The 19,383-nt window shown below is 40.5% G+C and overlaps 1 protein-coding gene across 6 annotated transcripts in view; it reads right to left on the reverse strand.

The window, feature by feature from the left end:
* Positions 1-19,383, reverse strand: part of TRPM1 (transient receptor potential cation channel subfamily M member 1) — a 95,726-nt gene that overhangs the window by 37,062 nt on the left and 39,281 nt on the right. For all 6 annotated transcript variants that reach the window (XM_064668286.1, XM_064668284.1, XM_064668285.1 and 3 more), the window contains 3 exons: positions 2,226-2,305; positions 1,254-1,449; positions 227-440 (listed from right to left, as the gene is read on the reverse strand). In XM_064668286.1, coding sequence (XP_064524356.1) covers positions 227-440; positions 1,254-1,449; positions 2,226-2,305 — 490 coding nt within the window. The remainder of the gene's footprint in view (positions 1-226; positions 441-1,253; positions 1,450-2,225; positions 2,306-19,383) is intronic.

The following is a 19,383-nucleotide window of genomic DNA, read 5'->3' on the forward strand; positions in this document are numbered from 1 at the left end:
AATTTCTTTTCAGGGGAAACACCAGTAATGCAAACCAATACTGACCCAGGAAAATCTTATGGCCTAGGCTGGGTAGGAGATTAACACAAATGATTACTATGCTCCTTTTTTGGTCTAGTGGGCAATGACTTGTTCATGTAGACTTAAATCTTCTGCCTGCGGGAAAGATTAGTGAATGAACATCACTGAATTCTTAAGTAAACTAAAAGTGATGGGAATTGCTTACCTGTACTAACACCACCAGTGAAAATCCAAGCCCCTGTGGTCATGGCAGCCTTTATCAGACCTTTTCCAAATACTTGCTTTAATTTAGGTTGCATTTCAAAGTTCTGGAGGCCTCCATGGACAGAGATTAAGAGTTTGGGCAGTTCCAGTTGCCAGTCTTTCACCATGAGATGCAGCAGAGAATCTGGTTTAGTGTCGTATGACACACGGATGTACTGCAGAGAGCAATGTGTAATATTATCACTCCACCTGCTCTGGAAATTTCTACTGACTGAGCAAACAGTGGCTATGTGATGCCTTTCATCTTGAAGAAAGTTTTATAATTTTCAAGCAACACATTATTACATTTCTCTGCTGATGATGATTAGAAAAAATGGTTGAAAATTTTCACAATTTACTATTCACTTCATCAACTTACTTGCCTCTCTTTACCTGCAAAACTGACTGCTATCAAGTGATCCTAAACTCTTATTACAAATCTGCATTGTTGGAAGCCACCTATTTAAAATGTCTGGAAGGTGTTTTGTACTGTTCCTATAACCTCTGGTTCGACAGCCACACAGAATCAATGACCTTCACAAGACACGAGGCTCATGTTACATTTTATCCCACTCACTGTTCATATACATGGTTCTGTCTCTGAAGCAATGACCTGCCTTCTTCTCAGTTTAGTTCCACCACTCTGATTTCTGTTCAAACTACTACTCTGTCAAAGAAATCTACAGAATAAGCTTGTGCTTATTTCTGCTTTTGAAAACAAACAGACCACCACTAACAAAACCCACCTACCTCTCCCACACATTTTGGACAAGTTTTTGAGGTGGGTTGTCTTGAGTGGCAGTCTCAGTAGAGAGATAAGAAAATAAATGAGCAAAGAAACAAGTCTAAATTTGGATTAGTTCAGAAGAGAAGCAAAACAAAAGTTTCACGGAAGTTTGACTTGCTGTTACTTCTACTGCTAAGAAAACTCAGCAGTCTGTTGAGCTAACATACCAGATGAATACCTTAGAGTAGCCTGGGCTCCTTACCATGGCCTTATTGGAATGTCCTCCTCCCTGGAATTCAAGGTTTCCATAGGCATCAGTTGGGTATGTTTGGGTGTGTTTACTGACAGACCATTTCTCTGGCTGAGCTTCCACTTGCTTCGTTTCTTCTCCATTTTTATTAGCTGTTATACTTGGAGGAGGTGGAATATGCTGGGTAATGAGCTGGCCACAGCAGCACCTGTAAGTTAAAATGTGAAGGGACTTTGATTACAGTATCTCCAATATAAAAGAAAACAGTAAATCGGAAATTAGATTTTCCTCTGACCATGCCTTGCTCTACATGAATCATAGAAACACCTCTCACATACACACATATGCCAGAATTACCAGTCCTCAGGTGTTTTTAACAAGCAAAGATAAAAAATTTCACTTCACTTGTGTTATGCACTGGAAAGCTGTTCTAGGCTTAGGGACAGGCAAGGAGGAAGAATGCAAACAGGAACACTGACCACTTGTTTCTTCCTCAGAGGTGACAGCTCACACGTGGCTCCCATGTTAAATTATCATCTCCCATGTTAAGTTATCATCTCCCATGTTAAGTTATCCAGACAAGATGGACCACAGTGTAGCCAAGCCATGCAGTAATAGTAACATTTGGACTAAGGATTCGAGTCCCCTGTATATTACTGTTGGTGGTAATGTCATACCAGCTGTGAAGAATGGCACCACATTATTGCACCCTTGCCTTCAGAATTCAGGATTCAGACTTGCAAAGCTAGGAACTAACAATTCTCTGCCTCTCCTGCTGCCCAGCCTCACCCTCTGTATATGACACAGCCCAGGGCTCTGCACAGATTTCAGTGTAAGCATGACTTGGCTTTTGTTCCTTTCTCACCTCCCTTTAAGGGCAGTGAGGAAACTGGGTCTCAGTTTCACACATCTAAATCCAAATAAAGTCCAGTTCCTTCAGTATTAACCTTTTCTATTGGCCAATGCAAACATTTCAAATGTTACCTGCTAGTGTCTTTGTTGTTGGCAATTACATAGATGCATTCTCTTTTAGAAAAGGTCTTCTCTATCCAAGCCTTTTGACCCTAAAAAGAGAGAAAAAATAAAGAAATAAAAGTACTGAAATATTTCTGTGTGGCAGATATTGTAACATTCCCCTTCTGTTTTCAGCCACTAAATTCATTACATCACTTTTAAACACCAGACACATCTACTCATGAAGCAAGTAGGTGATGTGAATTTTCTATGACGTATAAAATTTAAACCTCAAATGTGTGTAAAAACCCTCATGTGCAAAGATGCTGGTCTTGAAGTTTCAAGGTCTACCACAAAATTCAGCTGCTGCTTCCTACTATAGTAAACAGTAAATAGACTCAAAGTAGTACCAAATATCAGCATAAATTGTGACATAAATAGATATTTACTCCAAATAACACTTTAGAATCATCCTTCTTGTGTAGAAATTGCTTCCCAGAAACTTTCTCTGCATAATTAACATTCTCAAGTAACTTTTTCCCGTTGTAAATCCTGTTCCAGTCATTCCCAGGGCATCTTACTCTGATGGAGATGTATCTTGGAAGGAGCCATTCTTTAAATTGAAAGAACATTTAACGGAAAAAGCACAAACTCTTCAGGTATCTGTGAAACAGGAGAAAGAAAACAACCTCCAAAATGTGTTGGCCTATTATACTGCTTGCAAACCAGAAACCAGACCAAGTTCACAGCCATTTTAAAAGCAGCAATGTGCAAACTGGAACAAAATCAGATTCGCTCAAGGCATTTACCTCTGCTTTGGAAGTGCAGTGGGGTTTGGGAGCACTGAAGGGAGCGAGTGCAGCAAGTGCTGCAGGCCAGAGCTTCACCCAGTTCCTTACTCGCAAACCCCAGACCTTCTCTGTCCCTGCAACCATTAACAAGGCAAAGTATCATCACCACTGCAGTAATAAACCAACATTTTGTGGGGAATTTAATAAAGTCAACTCGAAACAGACTTTTAATTTTAAAGAAACAAAAAAATGTTAAAACCCACTCACGATTTGATGACACCAATACCTTTGCCTTGCTGACAAAAGTTGCCTCTTCTGAATTTGAACTAGGAATTCATGTCTTTTCAAGTAGCAAGCAAATGTTTGTTTTGCTTTAGTTTCCTCTCTGGAAGTGAAATTAAATTTTTGCAGACACAAAAGCTAAAAATGACACAAGAACTTTCAGGGTGCCTTCAAAAAAAGAGAAAAAAATCTAAAAAAAACGGGGGGGGGGGGGGGGGGGGCTTTCCTAGAGAACGTACCAAAAACCTTGCTGATTTTGGACTTAAGAAAGTTAACTGTAGATGTCTGTCAGCCTGGCAATAGCTTTGAGACCAGCCTGGCCCCCTCAGTGCTGCTCAGTGCATGGCATGATGAACAGAGGGTGTAATAGTTGTCTTTTTTTATGTGAGGCAAGAGCTGTCTCTGAAGTTTGTTTGTTGACTTGTTAGTTTCTGTGTGGCTCCTTCATTTTCTCCATTATGTCCAAAATAATAGGGGACTACTTGCAGTTCCCTCACTTCAAGTAATTGCAAATAAGTTGCCAAATGAAGCTTCTACTTCATGAAAAAGCTGTCCACGATCTGTGCAGGTCCACAAACACTTGCCTCTTGCAGGTGCCTCTGAGCCAGTCTCCCCTGACAGGCAGTGGTCTGACAGGTCCTGCACCTCTGCTCTCCACTTTAACTGACTGATGTACCCAGGCAGAACCACCTCATTGCATTCCAGAAGGAGCTGTTCAGAGCTCAGAGCACCACGGAAAGAGGAAGAGGAAAGGACTTGTTACACAAAACTTCAAGTAGCTACAATTTTACTTGCTTCCAGAATGACAAGGCATGCATTTCAGGCATTTAGCATAAAGAGATCGATTATAAAATATGAAGGAAGAGAGAATTAAATTAATATCTGAAGCCCGTGTGATTTGATCAGCTCTCCTCTCTTGACTCCACAGGGTCCGTCTTCAATTGAAACTAGAAAGGTTCTTTTCATAAACTTTCTGGCAAGGCTTTTACAAGGTGGCAAGTTTTAGCAATAGTATTATTCAAAATGGAGCTTAGAAAATGCTTTTGTCCTATAGCATCAGAGTCCAGTTCTAGAAAAGCAAAGAAAACACCCCAGACAGGGAGATCCATGAGGCTCTGTGGTACATGGAGGTGGGTGATTCCATCAAACAAATGCAATTTACCTGTTCAGAACCAGATTTTGCTAATTTACAGGCTGTTCAAAATATTCAGAGGGCCAAAAATAGTCTATTTTATTGGAATTACAGTAATTTTTCCAAATTAATCAAAAGCCATACAGTGTACAAATTCACTGCTGTTTTACAACTGTGTCCAATGTTGTTACTTCTGTTTATATACACCATACTAGTTTATCATCTTTAACATTATAAACCGAGCTTAACAGGAAACTGTTACAGAGCTTACATAATTTCTGTACTTTTAAAATTATATATTTAAATTTTTAATTAATTTAGGTTTTGTCATTATTTTACATATTTAAATATATCCATTTTCGCCTCGATTAAAACTTTTGACTTCTGTGATAACTTCTTGACTAAGTGACGCAAAAGTCCAAATCAATCCCATAGTACAGGAAATACTCTTCAAAATAAAAATGATGACAGATGCTGAACAATTAACTGTTCTGTAGGGAACACTGGAAAATGCAATCTAGAAATATCCAAAAAATTTTTACACATGCCATTGAATACTGCTTTACCTTATCCCTCACAGCACAAAACACAGACTTTCCTTTGCTATTTTGAGTGCTTCATGTAAAAACAGTTAATTAACCATTGGATTAAGTCACAGACTTAATATCTGTGTTTGGTTGCTTCTTGGAATCTAAAATGAGGTCTACAATACAGCTGAGCTCTCAGCTGTGCAGTTGTTCTTAAAACCCCTCTCACAGAAGATCTATTATCTACTGCTACATTGAAAAAAACCTTCCATACTCACCCTAAAACCCCGTTAGAAATTAGGCACTGCAGGCACTACAGAGGGACAACACATTGTGCTCTACTGGCTTATTTTTCTGTGCTAATGAGAGGAAGGCAAAAGCAGGCATTACAGACTGGGGAAATAAAAACCTCAGCACATTTGGTCAGCCTTTGAAGTTTCACTGCTTTTGTCTATTTAATCTGCTTAACCAAAGCTTCATTATAATCCAGTGCAAATACTTGAGCAGAAACATTTACTGTCAGAAAACGGGCACTTTCTTTACTTACTTTGTACACATTCCGTACACTTCTCTGCACTGAAATGTACTTGATTTCTTAAGGAAAAATATAAGTACACATACTGTCTGTGGTGAGTTTGGAAAAAAATAAGCACTTTTTAACAGCCTTGGAATGGATAAACTGTTAAAGGGCTATGACAGATCAGCTACAGTTTTCAGACCAACAGCCAGTGGGAGTTTTCCATTCACCGCTAAGAAAAGCAGAAAAAGGAGATCCCAACTTTTTGATGGTGGGGAAGTTCAAACTTGCTTTTTATTGCAAATCCTGAATGTATTAGTTAGAATCTAGTTTTGAAAAAAAATCATTCAGATGTTCAGTGGTTTATTTTTTCTCCTTTATGTAAACCAACAACAGGTCTCATAAATTTTGGTAAAAACAAAACAAAACCACATCACTGTTAATTCTTATACTTCAGCCTGGAAATGAATATGTTGCCAAGAAACAGTGTAAATTAATACTGGATTTATATTATTCTACATTATGGATTTGCTTGCTGTCTTTAGCTTTAAAAAGGTCTCCTCCTGCAGAAAGGAATAGAAATCAGTATTGCTGGCTTGTAAAGCATGGGATAACAAAATTAAGACCCCAAAGCACTAGTCCCCTTGCTAATATAGGCACTAATAAACACAAGAATTAGTTCTACTAAGACCAGTTATCCTTTGACTATGGCAAATGAATGACACTATTTGCTGAGAAACTGCATATCCAGGGCTGCAGCCAGGCAGCAACTGAAGAGAATTTTCTCTCACCACCACACACAGACAATTCCAATTTGCCACTAAATTAGCATGACATTTTATGTATAATATATAACTTCATATATAACCTACCATTCAATGAACAAGTACTGGGCCAAATTTCAGGCTGTACCAAAATAAAGCCTGCAGCCCTGTCTCGCTGCAGCTTTATGCAAGAGCAAGGGGTGGGTATGGACCAACAAATGCATCTGGGTGGAAATCCAAGGTAGGAATTGACACAGGAGAGGAAAGCCACTGGAAATGTCATGCTACAAACTCTTACATGACACTGTGTCACCAGAAGCTGTGACTTTCAGCTGACAAATAACTGCAGAATAGCACAGCAGTGATTGTGGAGAAGCATTAATGACAAAAATACCACCAAAGGGAGTGAAAGAACATGGAGAGTGAGAGGGGGGGCAGGGATGAGAGACGGCCGTGTCACTGTGCCCATCCAGAGCCTGCACTCAGCCAGCCCCCAGCCCAGCAGTCAGCCCTGTGAGCAGCCCTGATCCCCAGCGATGCTCCCGGGACAGGACTCGTGTCCTGGCTGGATGGCCCGGCTCGGTCACAGGGTGGGACAAGGCCTCGGCCCTGTGCTGTCCCAGCCCGCTGCCCCTGGGGCACAGGGCACAGGCTCCACAGCCAAGCTGGGCCTGGGGCAGGCACAGCTGCTCAGCACACCGGGAATGGGAACAGCAGGGCCCGGGGCCTGGAGCCAGGGACAGGGGCAGACACAGCAGACAGTGCCTGGCACACAAATGCACCGGGGGAGCAGGCAGGGGACCAAACAAATGCATGTCATGCATAATACAGGGTTTGACAAAGCTGTTCAGGCTAAATCAAGCACAAAATAATAAAAAAATGGAGTTGGCTGGGCAGCAGAGTTCACATCTGTGGACTAATACTTTCACCAACTAAATTACTTTCACCAACATCTTGTTAAGATGTGGATTGATTATTGCCATTTTTGGAAACATTCAGCTGTAGCCCTGTTAATACCGTCTGACCAACTCTTCATGGTAATCCTCCCATGGTTTGTAGGATGCTGCAGGTGGTATTAGCAGGGAAATCAAATCTCAGCTGTGTTGCCCAATTATTTAATTAGAATGCTCTACAGAATTAAAATGGGATATTTATGCCAGATTTGAGAAGAGGATGTTTGCTTTGATGAGATAGTGAGAGAAAGAAGGAATCTGGATGTGGAACGAAATTCATCTCGAGAGCACATGCACGATGTGTGTACAATGCCATGGAGGTAACCACATTCACTTGCTCTCACTTGAGAGAAAATAAATAACAATAAACTGCTAGGAGAAAAAATAAATAGTTATATTTGCAGAATCCCTGTTATCTGAATATTGACATTAGAAAGATTTCTATTTTGCACTGCCTTTAAATGCAACATCCCAATTACACCATCCATCATTCTTTTCACTTTGAAGGAACAATTTTTCCAAGTGCCCAGCTAATTAACCTTTCAGATGATTACTGCTACCCAGAATGACTGTCCTCCCAGTAACAGAGATCTTGCCTGGAGAAAAATACTCCAGCCTATGTGATGGATGTTAATAGCCAATTTTGCAGACACTCATGAACTGGTACGATTCTACTGAAAAGTTGTTCATGGCCAAAAATACACATGGCATCAAACCATAATACTATTTTAAATTTGTGTTATGCCACTAAGAAGCCAGAGCCATAAGCAACGTCCCCAACTACAGGACACAGTGACAGGCTGCAAATTTATACTTAATTTCCACAACTCTAGTTTGCATGAGTTCTATCAAGAAGCTACTTGTACAACCACGAATAGCTTTTGCAATTATTAAAATATGAAGTACCAAGCAATACACAATAGAAAGAAGATCTCTTATACTGTTTGCTAATAAGCACAGCATCAAGAAGGGATTTGTAACAGTTGCAAGATTCTTTCAAATAAAATACTATTTGCTGGAGACAATTCCTCTTCTCACCCCACAGTATTTTTTGTATGGTTCAGTCTGAACCCGTGCTTTTGTAGCCACCTTGTCAGGGAGCCATTTGCTCCGTGGTGGAGCCTGAGGCACACCAGGATGGCAGTGTCAGAGAGCAATGTTGTTACTTCAAACTGAGCCCAGAAATCCTTCCTGCTGGTGCTGTAGAAACCAGTCAGTGGTGCCATGCTGCACAGAGGGCTGGAATGAGCTTCCATGCCCTCATTACCCCTGTGTTCCCAGCAAGGCACGCAGCAAACACCCGCTGAAACAAAAATATTACTTTTTTCTCTCCACATTCATTAACTGAGGGACACAGACCACAAAGCAGACAAGTAAGAAAGTAACAAGCTCTCTTTCCAAAGTTAAGATAGTTCTGCTGCATCTCTCAGAGACACACGGCTCTTCCCCAGAGGCTTTGCAGTGTGAAAAACAGCTACAGCCTCAACCCAGAGAGACCAGCTCGCTCCGAAATGGTGGATGTGCCCAGCTCCAGCTCCAGCCATGGAGCCACGTCAGTGCAGTGTGTTGGATGAGCTCAGACACCCTCCTGAGAGGCAGGCACAGCTGCCTGGGCACAGCTCAGCAATGCTGTAACTGCACAGCTAATGCAGCTAAAATAAAGCATCTTACAGAGCCACTGGAGGTTAGCACGGCATGGCCTGGCTCAGTTAGGACAGCACAGCCTGGCTCAGTTAGGACAGCCTGGCTCAGCATGGCACAGCCTGGCTCAGTTAGCACGGCACAGCCTGGCTCAGTTAGGACAGCACAGCCTGGCTCAGTTAGGACAGCACAGCCTGGCTCAGTTAGGACAGCCTGGCTCAGCATGGCACAGCCTGGCTCAGTTAGCACGGCACAGCCTGGCTCAGTTAGGACAGCACAGCCTGGCTCAGTTAGGACAGCACAGCCAGGCTCAGGCCTTCCCTGTGGAGAATGTACCTCGTGTACTTTTGCAATACTGAATTTTTTTTCTGCATGTAATGCACAAAGACAATGACCAGGTTACTCACCACATCTACCACATTTTAAGGTAGCAAAAGCCATTCCTGCCACACTTTTCCTTGTCCCTTACTGTACCAAATTTCAGGGCAGACATGGTATTGTTCATCTCCATTTGTTACCCATGCCAGTTCTGTTAACAATCTGCCAAATCCTCCTCTTGCCTTTAACCCTCTGGTGCTGGATGCTTGGGAGATGGGGAACACAAACAGATATCCATACTGAGCCTTTGGACTTCTCTCCCCAAAGAACCTTCAGCCTATAGCCCGTTTTACTCCCAGATTTTGATGAATGGCAGAGCTACAACACACACAAACCAAGATGCCGGGATGGGAAGTGGTGAGCAACTTTATCCATGGGTGTTGGAGCCACATCTACCTGCAAGGGACCACTCTCAAGAGGTCTGGTACAGCACAATGGATGAACAGGGAGAGAGAGGCACTAAACAATCTCCAACATTATGCCAGTCAAAGTAGCCTGGTAATTACTAGTTTCTTCTATAACATACCTTGTCGATAATTCTTATTTGAAGGTTTAAGATGACCCTGGTAGCTAGCTCTGACAAGGCTCAGGAATGGGTTTTGTACTGTAGCAGTTACCCGTCTTGGTTAACGTAAACACTCTGGTTTTAAAGAAAGTCAGGGTGCCTCCAGGTTATTTGCATGTGGAATATTTCTCTCAAAGTATTTTAAACTATGAGCCTTTACTACAGGCTATTCTGACCTGAAACAGAAAAATGCTATTATAATGAAAAGCCCTTGGATTCCACACCCTCAGCAGCCAGTCTTCCTTTGTGCAATCCATCAACACTTATGAAATCTTAATCAACATGACAAGGTACTCCCCTCATTAGAAAAACTAAGCCTATGAATAGTTCTAACTAAAACTACCCACATGTTTAATTCTCCTGGTTATTTGTGGTTTAGAAAATTGTGTCAATAGATGTTCATCATGCCTAAAAACAAAGACCAGCCTGCACCTAGTGAAGCAGATGCAAAAGGCATTGAATTGGACTATTACCTCTATCAGAGAGATCTGTGTCATTCAAGTCCACATTATTAAGAATAATGACTATTAGAACATGAATGATAAAAAATGTGCCACTTGGAAAAGGGTTTAAAAGTATAAGCACTTCTTTGATATAAGAAGTTACAAGTTACTCTTTCAGAGATAACTTCTATACAACTTCTGACCAGTCAGCTAAACATGCTGATTTTTCATAAATGATGTAATAGTACGGTTTGAGACCTTTTTCTTTAAGAAATGGGGCAAACCATGAATGAAAAATATCTGCAGACTACATGTTGTGAGAAATATTATTCATCTATGAGAATTTCTTTTAAATGTACAGTTGTATTAGTACTAATTGAAGTGCAGAGCTCCCTGAACAGGTGGGCTTGGAGAATTTATTGTACTGACATTTTCAAAATATGGTGACAGAAAGCCACTACTTAAGGCATACTGATAGTCATGTTAATAAAACACACTTTAAAATTACTGCAAAGTAACATTTTTATATTCACAATATAAAGAATATATGCATATCTCTGAAGTCTTTAAAATCTGGAGATGCTGAACAAATATATATTTTGAGAAAAGATACCATAAATATTGAATCCTCTCTTCTGCATTCTGTGAATATGCTCTTTTTGCAAATACATACGTAATACACTAGTTTGCCAATCTGTCCCTTCAGAAATGAACATTAGTTTGCTGTACAGAGTTTTCCGGAAAGCAAGATTCTTCAGGTAGAATTCTGATAATGGTTTGAGCTGTTGAAAATTAGCAACTTTCTGTGGCCAATTTTATCCTTGATAGAGCAATTATTTTCCAGACATTAGCTAAGACCGAACACCTTTAATAGAATATGCCACAATCAACTGCATTTTATTCTTGCCGCTTTCTGCCATTTTCAAGAAAGAATTTCCAGCTACTTTAACTCTTGGGATTCAGAGTTTGTACAAAATTATTCCTTATAATCTTTCAGAAGTCCTTATGAAAGTATTGAAATTCAGGGATTATATTATTTCCCACAGAGTCCAAATATGTATGTTTAAAATACTGTATTATGTATACCTGACAGTTGCCAACATTCATTGGAAAATTTCTGAAAACATGAACACTTCAGGACTGAAATAATTACAAAGGGCAAAGGCAATGGGAGATTTCAGAGAGTTTATAGATAAAAGTTTCCAGAAAATTTGGTCAATCCTTTTTTCAGTCCTTATGTATTTAAAACCCCTGAGTGGGGAGCAAAGAGCATTAACAGGTGCCATAGGACCAGATAATAGTATCTCCATTGATGTTCCTGGACTTGTTTTTTCATGGTGTGCAACCCATTGTTGCTTCTCTTCAAAATGTTAGCTGCAGTCTATCTATGATCTGAATTAATGTAATAGTGGGGGGAAATGATGGTAAAGGTTTCAGTTTTCTGGATTTAATGTATTATCAAAAATGGGAAAGAAACATTTTAAAGCCTGAATTAGGGGAGTTAAAGGAGACTTTGAACAGGGCAGAAGCTGTGTTCATGTCTCTGCTCAGTGGGGGAACACACGGATATGTACCCTGGGAGCTTCTGGTGCGTGCCTGCTCCAGACCCACAGCAGAAGGGGCAGGAATGACTCAAGAGTGGATGGGAGCACCATTCTTTGGGGCTGTAATTTGAAGAGCAAGGGGGTAACAAGGGCCAAAACTGAGCTTCCTTGGCTCCTCAATGACTTGAGGATTGTACGTGAATACTTGGAGATCACACGTTGTTTGGGTCTTGGTGAAGGAGTTCGTACACTTCTCACCTCAAGCCCAGTGTGCTTGCTGGCAGAAATGCATTACTTCAATCTACAACAGGAGCATTGCTGATCCAAATGTGAGGGGGCTGCTGATGTTTATCAACAGTTTTCCACTGGGAATCCCCCTGTGCTGCCAACTCTCACTGAGATAAGGAAAACCACCATAAATGGTGCCCTTTTCTGATCTTAGACTTCCATAATACCTGACCTACCATCAGACCTTGATAAACTCAACTGGAAACAAACACACACAGAAAGAAGCTTGTTGTCAAAAGTGAACTCCAGAAAGTGTTATTGGCTAATTTTGAAAACTGAAACCCCCCAAAAAAGAAAAGTCCCAACCTACAAAACAAAGAAAACCCCAGAACTCCATCCCTGTTCCTGCAGAAGGAACTCTAAATTCACATTCAAAACACTGAAATACGTAAGATACGTGATCTCTGTTTGTCAGCATTTCAACATCTTATTACTGTCCTACCCCAGCAACTCTCTGTTTTGAAGCATTTTGAGACACCTTTTCTGGACCTGAAAACTCATTTCATCTTCTTGCAATTAGTACTTCAGGTTTCATGTTATTCCAAATAAATGAGAAACCTAGGAAGTAGTCTAACCAGAACACGGTCATTTCAACTATCTTTCTCCAGTCAATCGTAGGTCACCACACGGCTCTTCAGTGCACGTTTCAGTTGTACACATCGCTGGTACAAAAGGCAGCAAAGCAGAAGACAATCAGGAACGAAATGAAAAATCATTTAAAATCATGTCCTACCTGCTCGTCCCTGGAAGTGTTTCAGAGTTTGGAAGGATGAGTTACATCTAGAGTAAATAAACTGCATTTAACTCTGCGCTCCTGTCCCATCTTTCTGTTTATTGTCCAGACTTCTCATTCATCTTACTGTTAGGACTTCCAGTCTCTCTGAAGTTCATGAGAATTCCCAAGGAGATGGGTTTCCACCACTTTAAGAAGAGAATCTCATATGATAAGCATGTGAGCAGCTTCTTTGTTCAAACCAATCTCATGACTCCCTTTGAAGGTAATCCTTTAGAAGTCTCATGACCCATCTCCCTGCCCAGAGGGTATTTTCATCTCATGGTGGAACAAGGCACAACAAATCTACTTTGATAGTGCCCAAATCTCCAATTTGTGAAACCTCCTTTCCCCTCTTCAAACAGTGGATGTACTTGCTGTAAAAATGCCGGCACTGCAGAAAGGCTAAAGCAGGAGCTGAAACTTTTAATTTGAAGTATCCCCTCCCTTCTGCTAAAATATCAATGCTATTTGCATAATTGAGACAATTGGACATAATAGTCCTTTCAAGGGTCCTCATTAGATGTACAGCTCTACATTCTTTGAAAAGGAGAAAAAAGGAGGTCATACAGCATTAATTATATCTAATCCTTTTTAGAACAATTTGAAGTTGGGCAAAACGCTGCACTAAAACAGCTGAAGTTGTAAATAAGCCATTAATTTTGTAACTTTACATATCACATGCATTTTTATACCCTGCTGCTTTTGTCAATATAATTAATTCCTTTGCTGAAAAGAGCTTCTTTTTGCATCTTCTCAAACTTTAAAACCACTGATAGCAAAGGACCCTGTGTGTTGCAGGTAGCTCTTCGCCCTGCTCTAACTTCGAAAGGTTTACCTTGGCTTGCTGAGCCAGGTGCCAATATAATTATCACAGTGCAACAGGTAAGGGTGACATGGAATCACACCTGAGGATCCTGCTCTCTAGAGCCAAAGGCAGCCTGAGTGCCTGGCACTGTGCTGTGCTGACACAGAGCCTGCCAGACTGAGCTCACTTCACTGCTCCTGTATCTGAACACTGAATCCCAGTGCACTGAACACATCTCTGCTTATGGCTGGCAAGGAAATATTTCACAGCCATCACTTCAGCTTCTGTCCTGCCCTAAATGCCGAAACATGCAGCTGAAACAGCTTTGTTTTAGAACCAGACCCTGATCTCCCTAATGAGACAAAGCTCCTGCTGACTTCATGAGAAACAGCAACAGGGTATGGAAGAATTAGACCTTCTGCCGGAAAACTACAACGCCGAACAACTTTTGCCTTCATTTCTGTCTGAGGAAAGACTAGGTGTGGTGGTTTCGCTCTAGGCCTTCCTGGAGACCAACTTGTAACCAGGAAGAAACTAGAAAGAAGAAAGCAAGACACCAGTAAGAGAGCACAAAATCAAAGAAAATAAGCAACTAATCCCATGGGGGGGTACAGCAAGCCTTTAATAATGGAAATACAGAGCATTCCTTCATTTAGGGAATTTTTTCCTTGAAGCCTTCATCCAAAGTTCACTCAAGTTAATGACAGACTTTATCAGTGTATTCAACAGACTCTGATTCAGGGCATATCACAGGAGTACTCCGCAGATGCATGAATTTCTTTTTCTATGCTTTCAAACTCATGTTGCTAGTTCTGACTTCTGAAATCACATCACGCTTAAGTTCCAGCTGTTGCAGAAGTTCTCTCATACCCTGTTCTAGCAAAGGTACTGTCCCAAAGCCCCAGCCCACCATTCTTGAAAGCTGAGCATAGAAATGGAGGACATACAATGAAGTTCACAAATGTTTCTTTTTCCAATGAAAAGCAGATTTCATACATAGAGGCCTTTACGGGTGCCTCTTCTATCTAGAATATAGAGTATTCTGTGAGCTGGGAAAGGTTGACCTATTGGACAAACTGCTAGAAATATTATCAAATAGATATAAGCCAGAAAATCCATACCAAAAAAAAAAAAAAAGTGATTTGGGCACTTAACTCCCTTCTGAAAATGGAACGCAGACATGGTGTGTGGTGTGTTTCTTTGACCAGGTTCTCTACAGCTATGGAATTTAAGTAGGAATTAATTCCTCTCTGCTCCTGAGTGGGCTGTCCTTGGCCAGCCATTGTGCAAGAAGGCAGGACACATCTTAAAAATCAATATTGGAAATATCACACCCACGTATTTTGTTCAAATTGCAATGACAGAAATGCACACTTGAGAAATTACAGCATTTTTAAAAATCAAATGCAAGTTTTGCTGACTCTTCCATTAACACAAATTTGATAGACATTCCTGCCAGCATTTCCCTTCGGCAACACCATAACTGCTCTGGCACCTCAGTTCAGAGATAACCAAGACTCATCAGGGATAACCAAGCTATGGGAATCTACTCAAAAGGAACAAAACTGTAGCTGTTAAAATGTTCAGTTTAAGGTGACTGAGATCAAAGATCCTCTCTAGAAGAAATAATAACATTTTCCTCACTTGCCATTGCAAATGAAGAACAAGTTTTGAAAACTTTTAAAACCACACATCTCAGAATGAGTGTTTTAAGCAACACTAAAGCTCGTCAGGATGATACACTCTAATGAGAATGTTCTGAATAGTAGTTTGGATAACACATAATTTTCTCTCTATAAAAATATAATGATAAGAACATAATAGTTATAGAATATAATAGGAATTAACTAGCATGTTCCAAGGGCAGGTTGGGGAACTGCCATGTAAAAGCAAAGCAACTTACACACAATGTGTGTAAAATAAACCTTAACCAAGTTGGCTAAAAACCTAATAAACGTGCACTTCTGTTATTAAGGGCAAACAGCCCACTGTCTACTGTGCTTACTGTCTGAAAAGCCTGTGACAGAATTCTGCATGGTAAGAGGAAGAAATTGCTGGCATTTAATTCCAAATGTATAATTCTGTCAAGTTCAGCCAAAGTGCTCATTCAGAGTTCAAAGGAATAACACACATGAGTGAAAAAAATTACATTCTCAGAGAAAAGGCCACTAGACAAAAGATAGTTTTCATGGATGCCTGCACTCATACTATGGGAAGGCTCACAGCACTTGGAGTTTGTTTTGTGACAGGGCTTGATATAAATGCACTGTGAAGGAAAGGGATAAAGATATGCATCTCTGTGCTGCCCTTGCTGTGACTGTCTCAGAAAAAAATTCCCTTGGTTTCCAACAGTAGTCAGGAGCCACACACTTGCAGGGAGTAAGCAAGGGGGAAGAACTCATGAATTTGGTTGTATTGATTTAAACAATATTTTCATATACAATATAGAGGCATAGTCCATGCCAAAAAAAGCTTTATTTGCATCCTTCACTGTCAAACCATGCCCTTATTGCTCCCACCTCCAAAATATGCTTGCTTCACTGATAGCAAACAACTTGGTTATTTTTGTAAAGTAACAAGTCGTTATGGTTTTATTTCAACTACTGCAAATCTAATACCTGGGTAATCAGTTATATTTATGTATGAATAATGGACAGTAAACACAACTCTTCCCAAGTTCTAAGTTTTGTTTGGCATGTTTGATAGCTCACTTATTGAATGCAGATAACAGCATTTCTTAACAAAAAGATAAACCACGTTACACTTCTGAGCTGATGTATATTCTGATCCTTCTCAAATGTTTCTCTGTCAATGAAATCAGCACAAAGACAACATATCATTTCTTTCCAGATACTTACTGGTCTTGAAACTACGCCCTTAATAAAAGCAAATTAATTCAACTACTATGAAGGAAATATTTTTTCCTCTCAGTTCCTTCTTCTGCATTGTTTATGTAGTATTCTGTAAAATTTTCAAGCCATATCATGTAGATACTAGTGCATTCATATATTAGAAGTAAAATTCAGGGATAGCAAATGTGGGAGCTGAACTTTGAAATACCAAAATGCACTGTAAGGTGCAATGCTTTAGGGTTTTTTCTGTTAGACTATATATAAAATTGTACACAAGTAGGAACTGAGCCAGACTACATGCAAAACACCCAAAGAATATATTGCAATCTTCCTCACAGTCACTATCATACCAAATCCAGATTTGAAATGTCCCAGTGAACTATAAATGCAAAAGTCACAAAGGAGTGAGCAATAATTACAGCGTGACACAATTAAAAAAAATTGAAGAAGGGGGGTGGGAACCAAAAAAACCAGTGTCAAAATCCCCTTGGGACCCACATTTTGTCATCTGAGAGGAACCAAATGCTACTTAGAAGCCAAAGCTATTGTCATAACTGAGACAAAGTGCAGCTCCAAGAATCCTGTGTTTTTTTCATAGCTCAGTTACAGCTTCAACCAACGAGTAGGATTTCGCAGAATGAAACACGACTGAACTAGTGAAACTTGTGATGAGCGTTAACACAAATGTCACAGCTATGGATGTCAGAACAGATGAGAAATGACGAGACAAACACGTGCTTATAATGAAAAACAAGCGAGGTGAGACTCAGGAACGGACAAAGATGGAAAGCTGGAGGGCTCATGACAAGCTTGTTCACGTGAAAGTGGAGCAGGGTTAGTTATTCATAGACTTCCCAATAATACTGATTTATAGCAGCAAAATTCATGAGCATTCACTGCAATGCTCTGTCCACAAAGAACTCATGAAGCAGTAGAACATACGAAAACACAGAAACAACCCCTGAACTATGGGTCTCTTAATTATATAAAAATGTAATAACTTTTTTAAGCGCGTGTCCCAATAGATTCTCGTACAACATTATCACCTGACACCACTATCAAATCTGCAACTATATGGACTATCTGGAAACCTCAAAGATAAAACACTGGAAGAGAAGACTATCTTAGAGTCTTGGGCTATGGACACTGTGCAAGGCTGACCAGGAGAACTAAATTCCAAGCGTCTCCAGCTCTGGTTATACTTTGGTTTTGCTCAGAGGTAGCAGTTACTGCTAGGGTCAGGTACACCCCACCTAAGCACAAATGAAGGGCTTACATTAAATGATCTGATGAGCTTAAACAATGCACTGAAGTCAGTGACAAAACACCCAAGGCAGAACAACATTCTCACCAAAAGTGATGACAGTTTTTGCTCTGGAGTAACACTTGAGTCTTTTCCCCTTCTGAGCCCAAGGCCTCACTGCAAGATGGAGCTGCTGGGAGGTGGCTGTGGCACAGAGAAGGCAGGGCTGTCACCCACCTTACTGCACTATGGGCTGAAAAAGCACTGCCTGCAGCCTCTAGAGCTCCAATAAAACCTGAGTTCATCCATAAAAGCCAAAAAGTAACCCCAATAAAGAAACATTTTGATAACAAAATAATCATAAATCCTCTTCATATGAGTGAAGAATTACCCAGGCATTCTGGGTGTAGGACAGCTAATCCAAACAGCACCTCAACAGCCTTAAATACAATCAATTAACACTATAACCCATGAACAGCAGCAGTGAGAAATGGCTTAGTTCCCAATCTGATTCCTATAAGACAAGCTACATTTATTGAAATGTGATAATCTCTGCACAAAATGAAATGTGCAATGGAATTATCTGCCTAGTCTGAGGTACAGGCTATTATCCCCAGCAAATTTATTATGACCTTACTTGGGACCTGACGAAGCCATAGAGTGCAGCAGCAGTAAAAAACGTGTTCCCCTTACTCCCTCCTTTGTGCAATCCACCCCCTCCTTCCCAATCTACAGTCTATTGAAAACACCAAGTTCCTGTAAAATATATACCGCTACTTATGCAGGGAATAAGTGCTTTCAGATGGACAGGATTGTAAAATAAAATTGATTGTTTCTTTCAACACTGTAATGTTACCACTGCAATTCTGCTCTGTCTGACATAGATGTATAACTAAGTAAAATAATTGCCTTCTTTACTGTCCATGTTCATCTCTGAACTCATCTGCAGCATTCCTCTAGTTATGTCAAGTGACTGGAATTGGAAAGAGTATTTTTAAAGCAGAACAGAGGAGAATTGACACAGCTTTTCTGTAATCTACTGCTAATGTAAGAAAGGCTGTTCCATCCTGTGAGAAGCGCAAGGGAAATGAGTTATTTTTGACAAGGTTTCACCTACTGGTGTTTTTGTAATACAGTCAAGTGCCATAAGTACTACTCCTCTCTCATGGAAAGCTTTTAAACTTCACACAGCGACAGTGGCAATTGTATATGTTTCACAGTTCTCCTTCCCTCAACCCCCTTTTTTTTGTGTTTGAAGAGGCTTTGTACAGAAAAAACAGACACGAACTGTGTGTTCTGCTTAAGCACAACTGACATCAAAGAGGAGCTGTAACAAAGAAAAAAGTGCTGATCGCTCAGGGCAGACACACCAGCACCACCCACGACACCCCCCCCCGGGGGAATGAGGGCCTGAATTCCTCTCCTACCTGGCCTGCTCACATCCAGCTTTTAACACAAAGGCATTTGCTTAACTCTTGATTCTGTAAATGCTTAACACACGTGTTTGATTTTACAGCCACAAAGAGCCCCCAAATTTCCACAAAACTATGCCATACACAGAAAGCTGTTTAAAGTCCATGCTGTATCTAGGTATGCACAGGATCATGAGTTAAAAAAGGCATAAAACAGCATCTTCTGCAATAAGATCTGTGCTCTGTGCTGTGTTCATGTGAAGAGTTCAATGCACT

The sequence above is a fragment of the Pseudopipra pipra genome, chromosome 12 (assembly GCF_036250125.1).
Source record: "Pseudopipra pipra isolate bDixPip1 chromosome 12, bDixPip1.hap1, whole genome shotgun sequence".
In the NCBI taxonomy this organism is placed as follows: domain Eukaryota; kingdom Metazoa; phylum Chordata; class Aves; order Passeriformes; family Pipridae; genus Pseudopipra; species Pseudopipra pipra.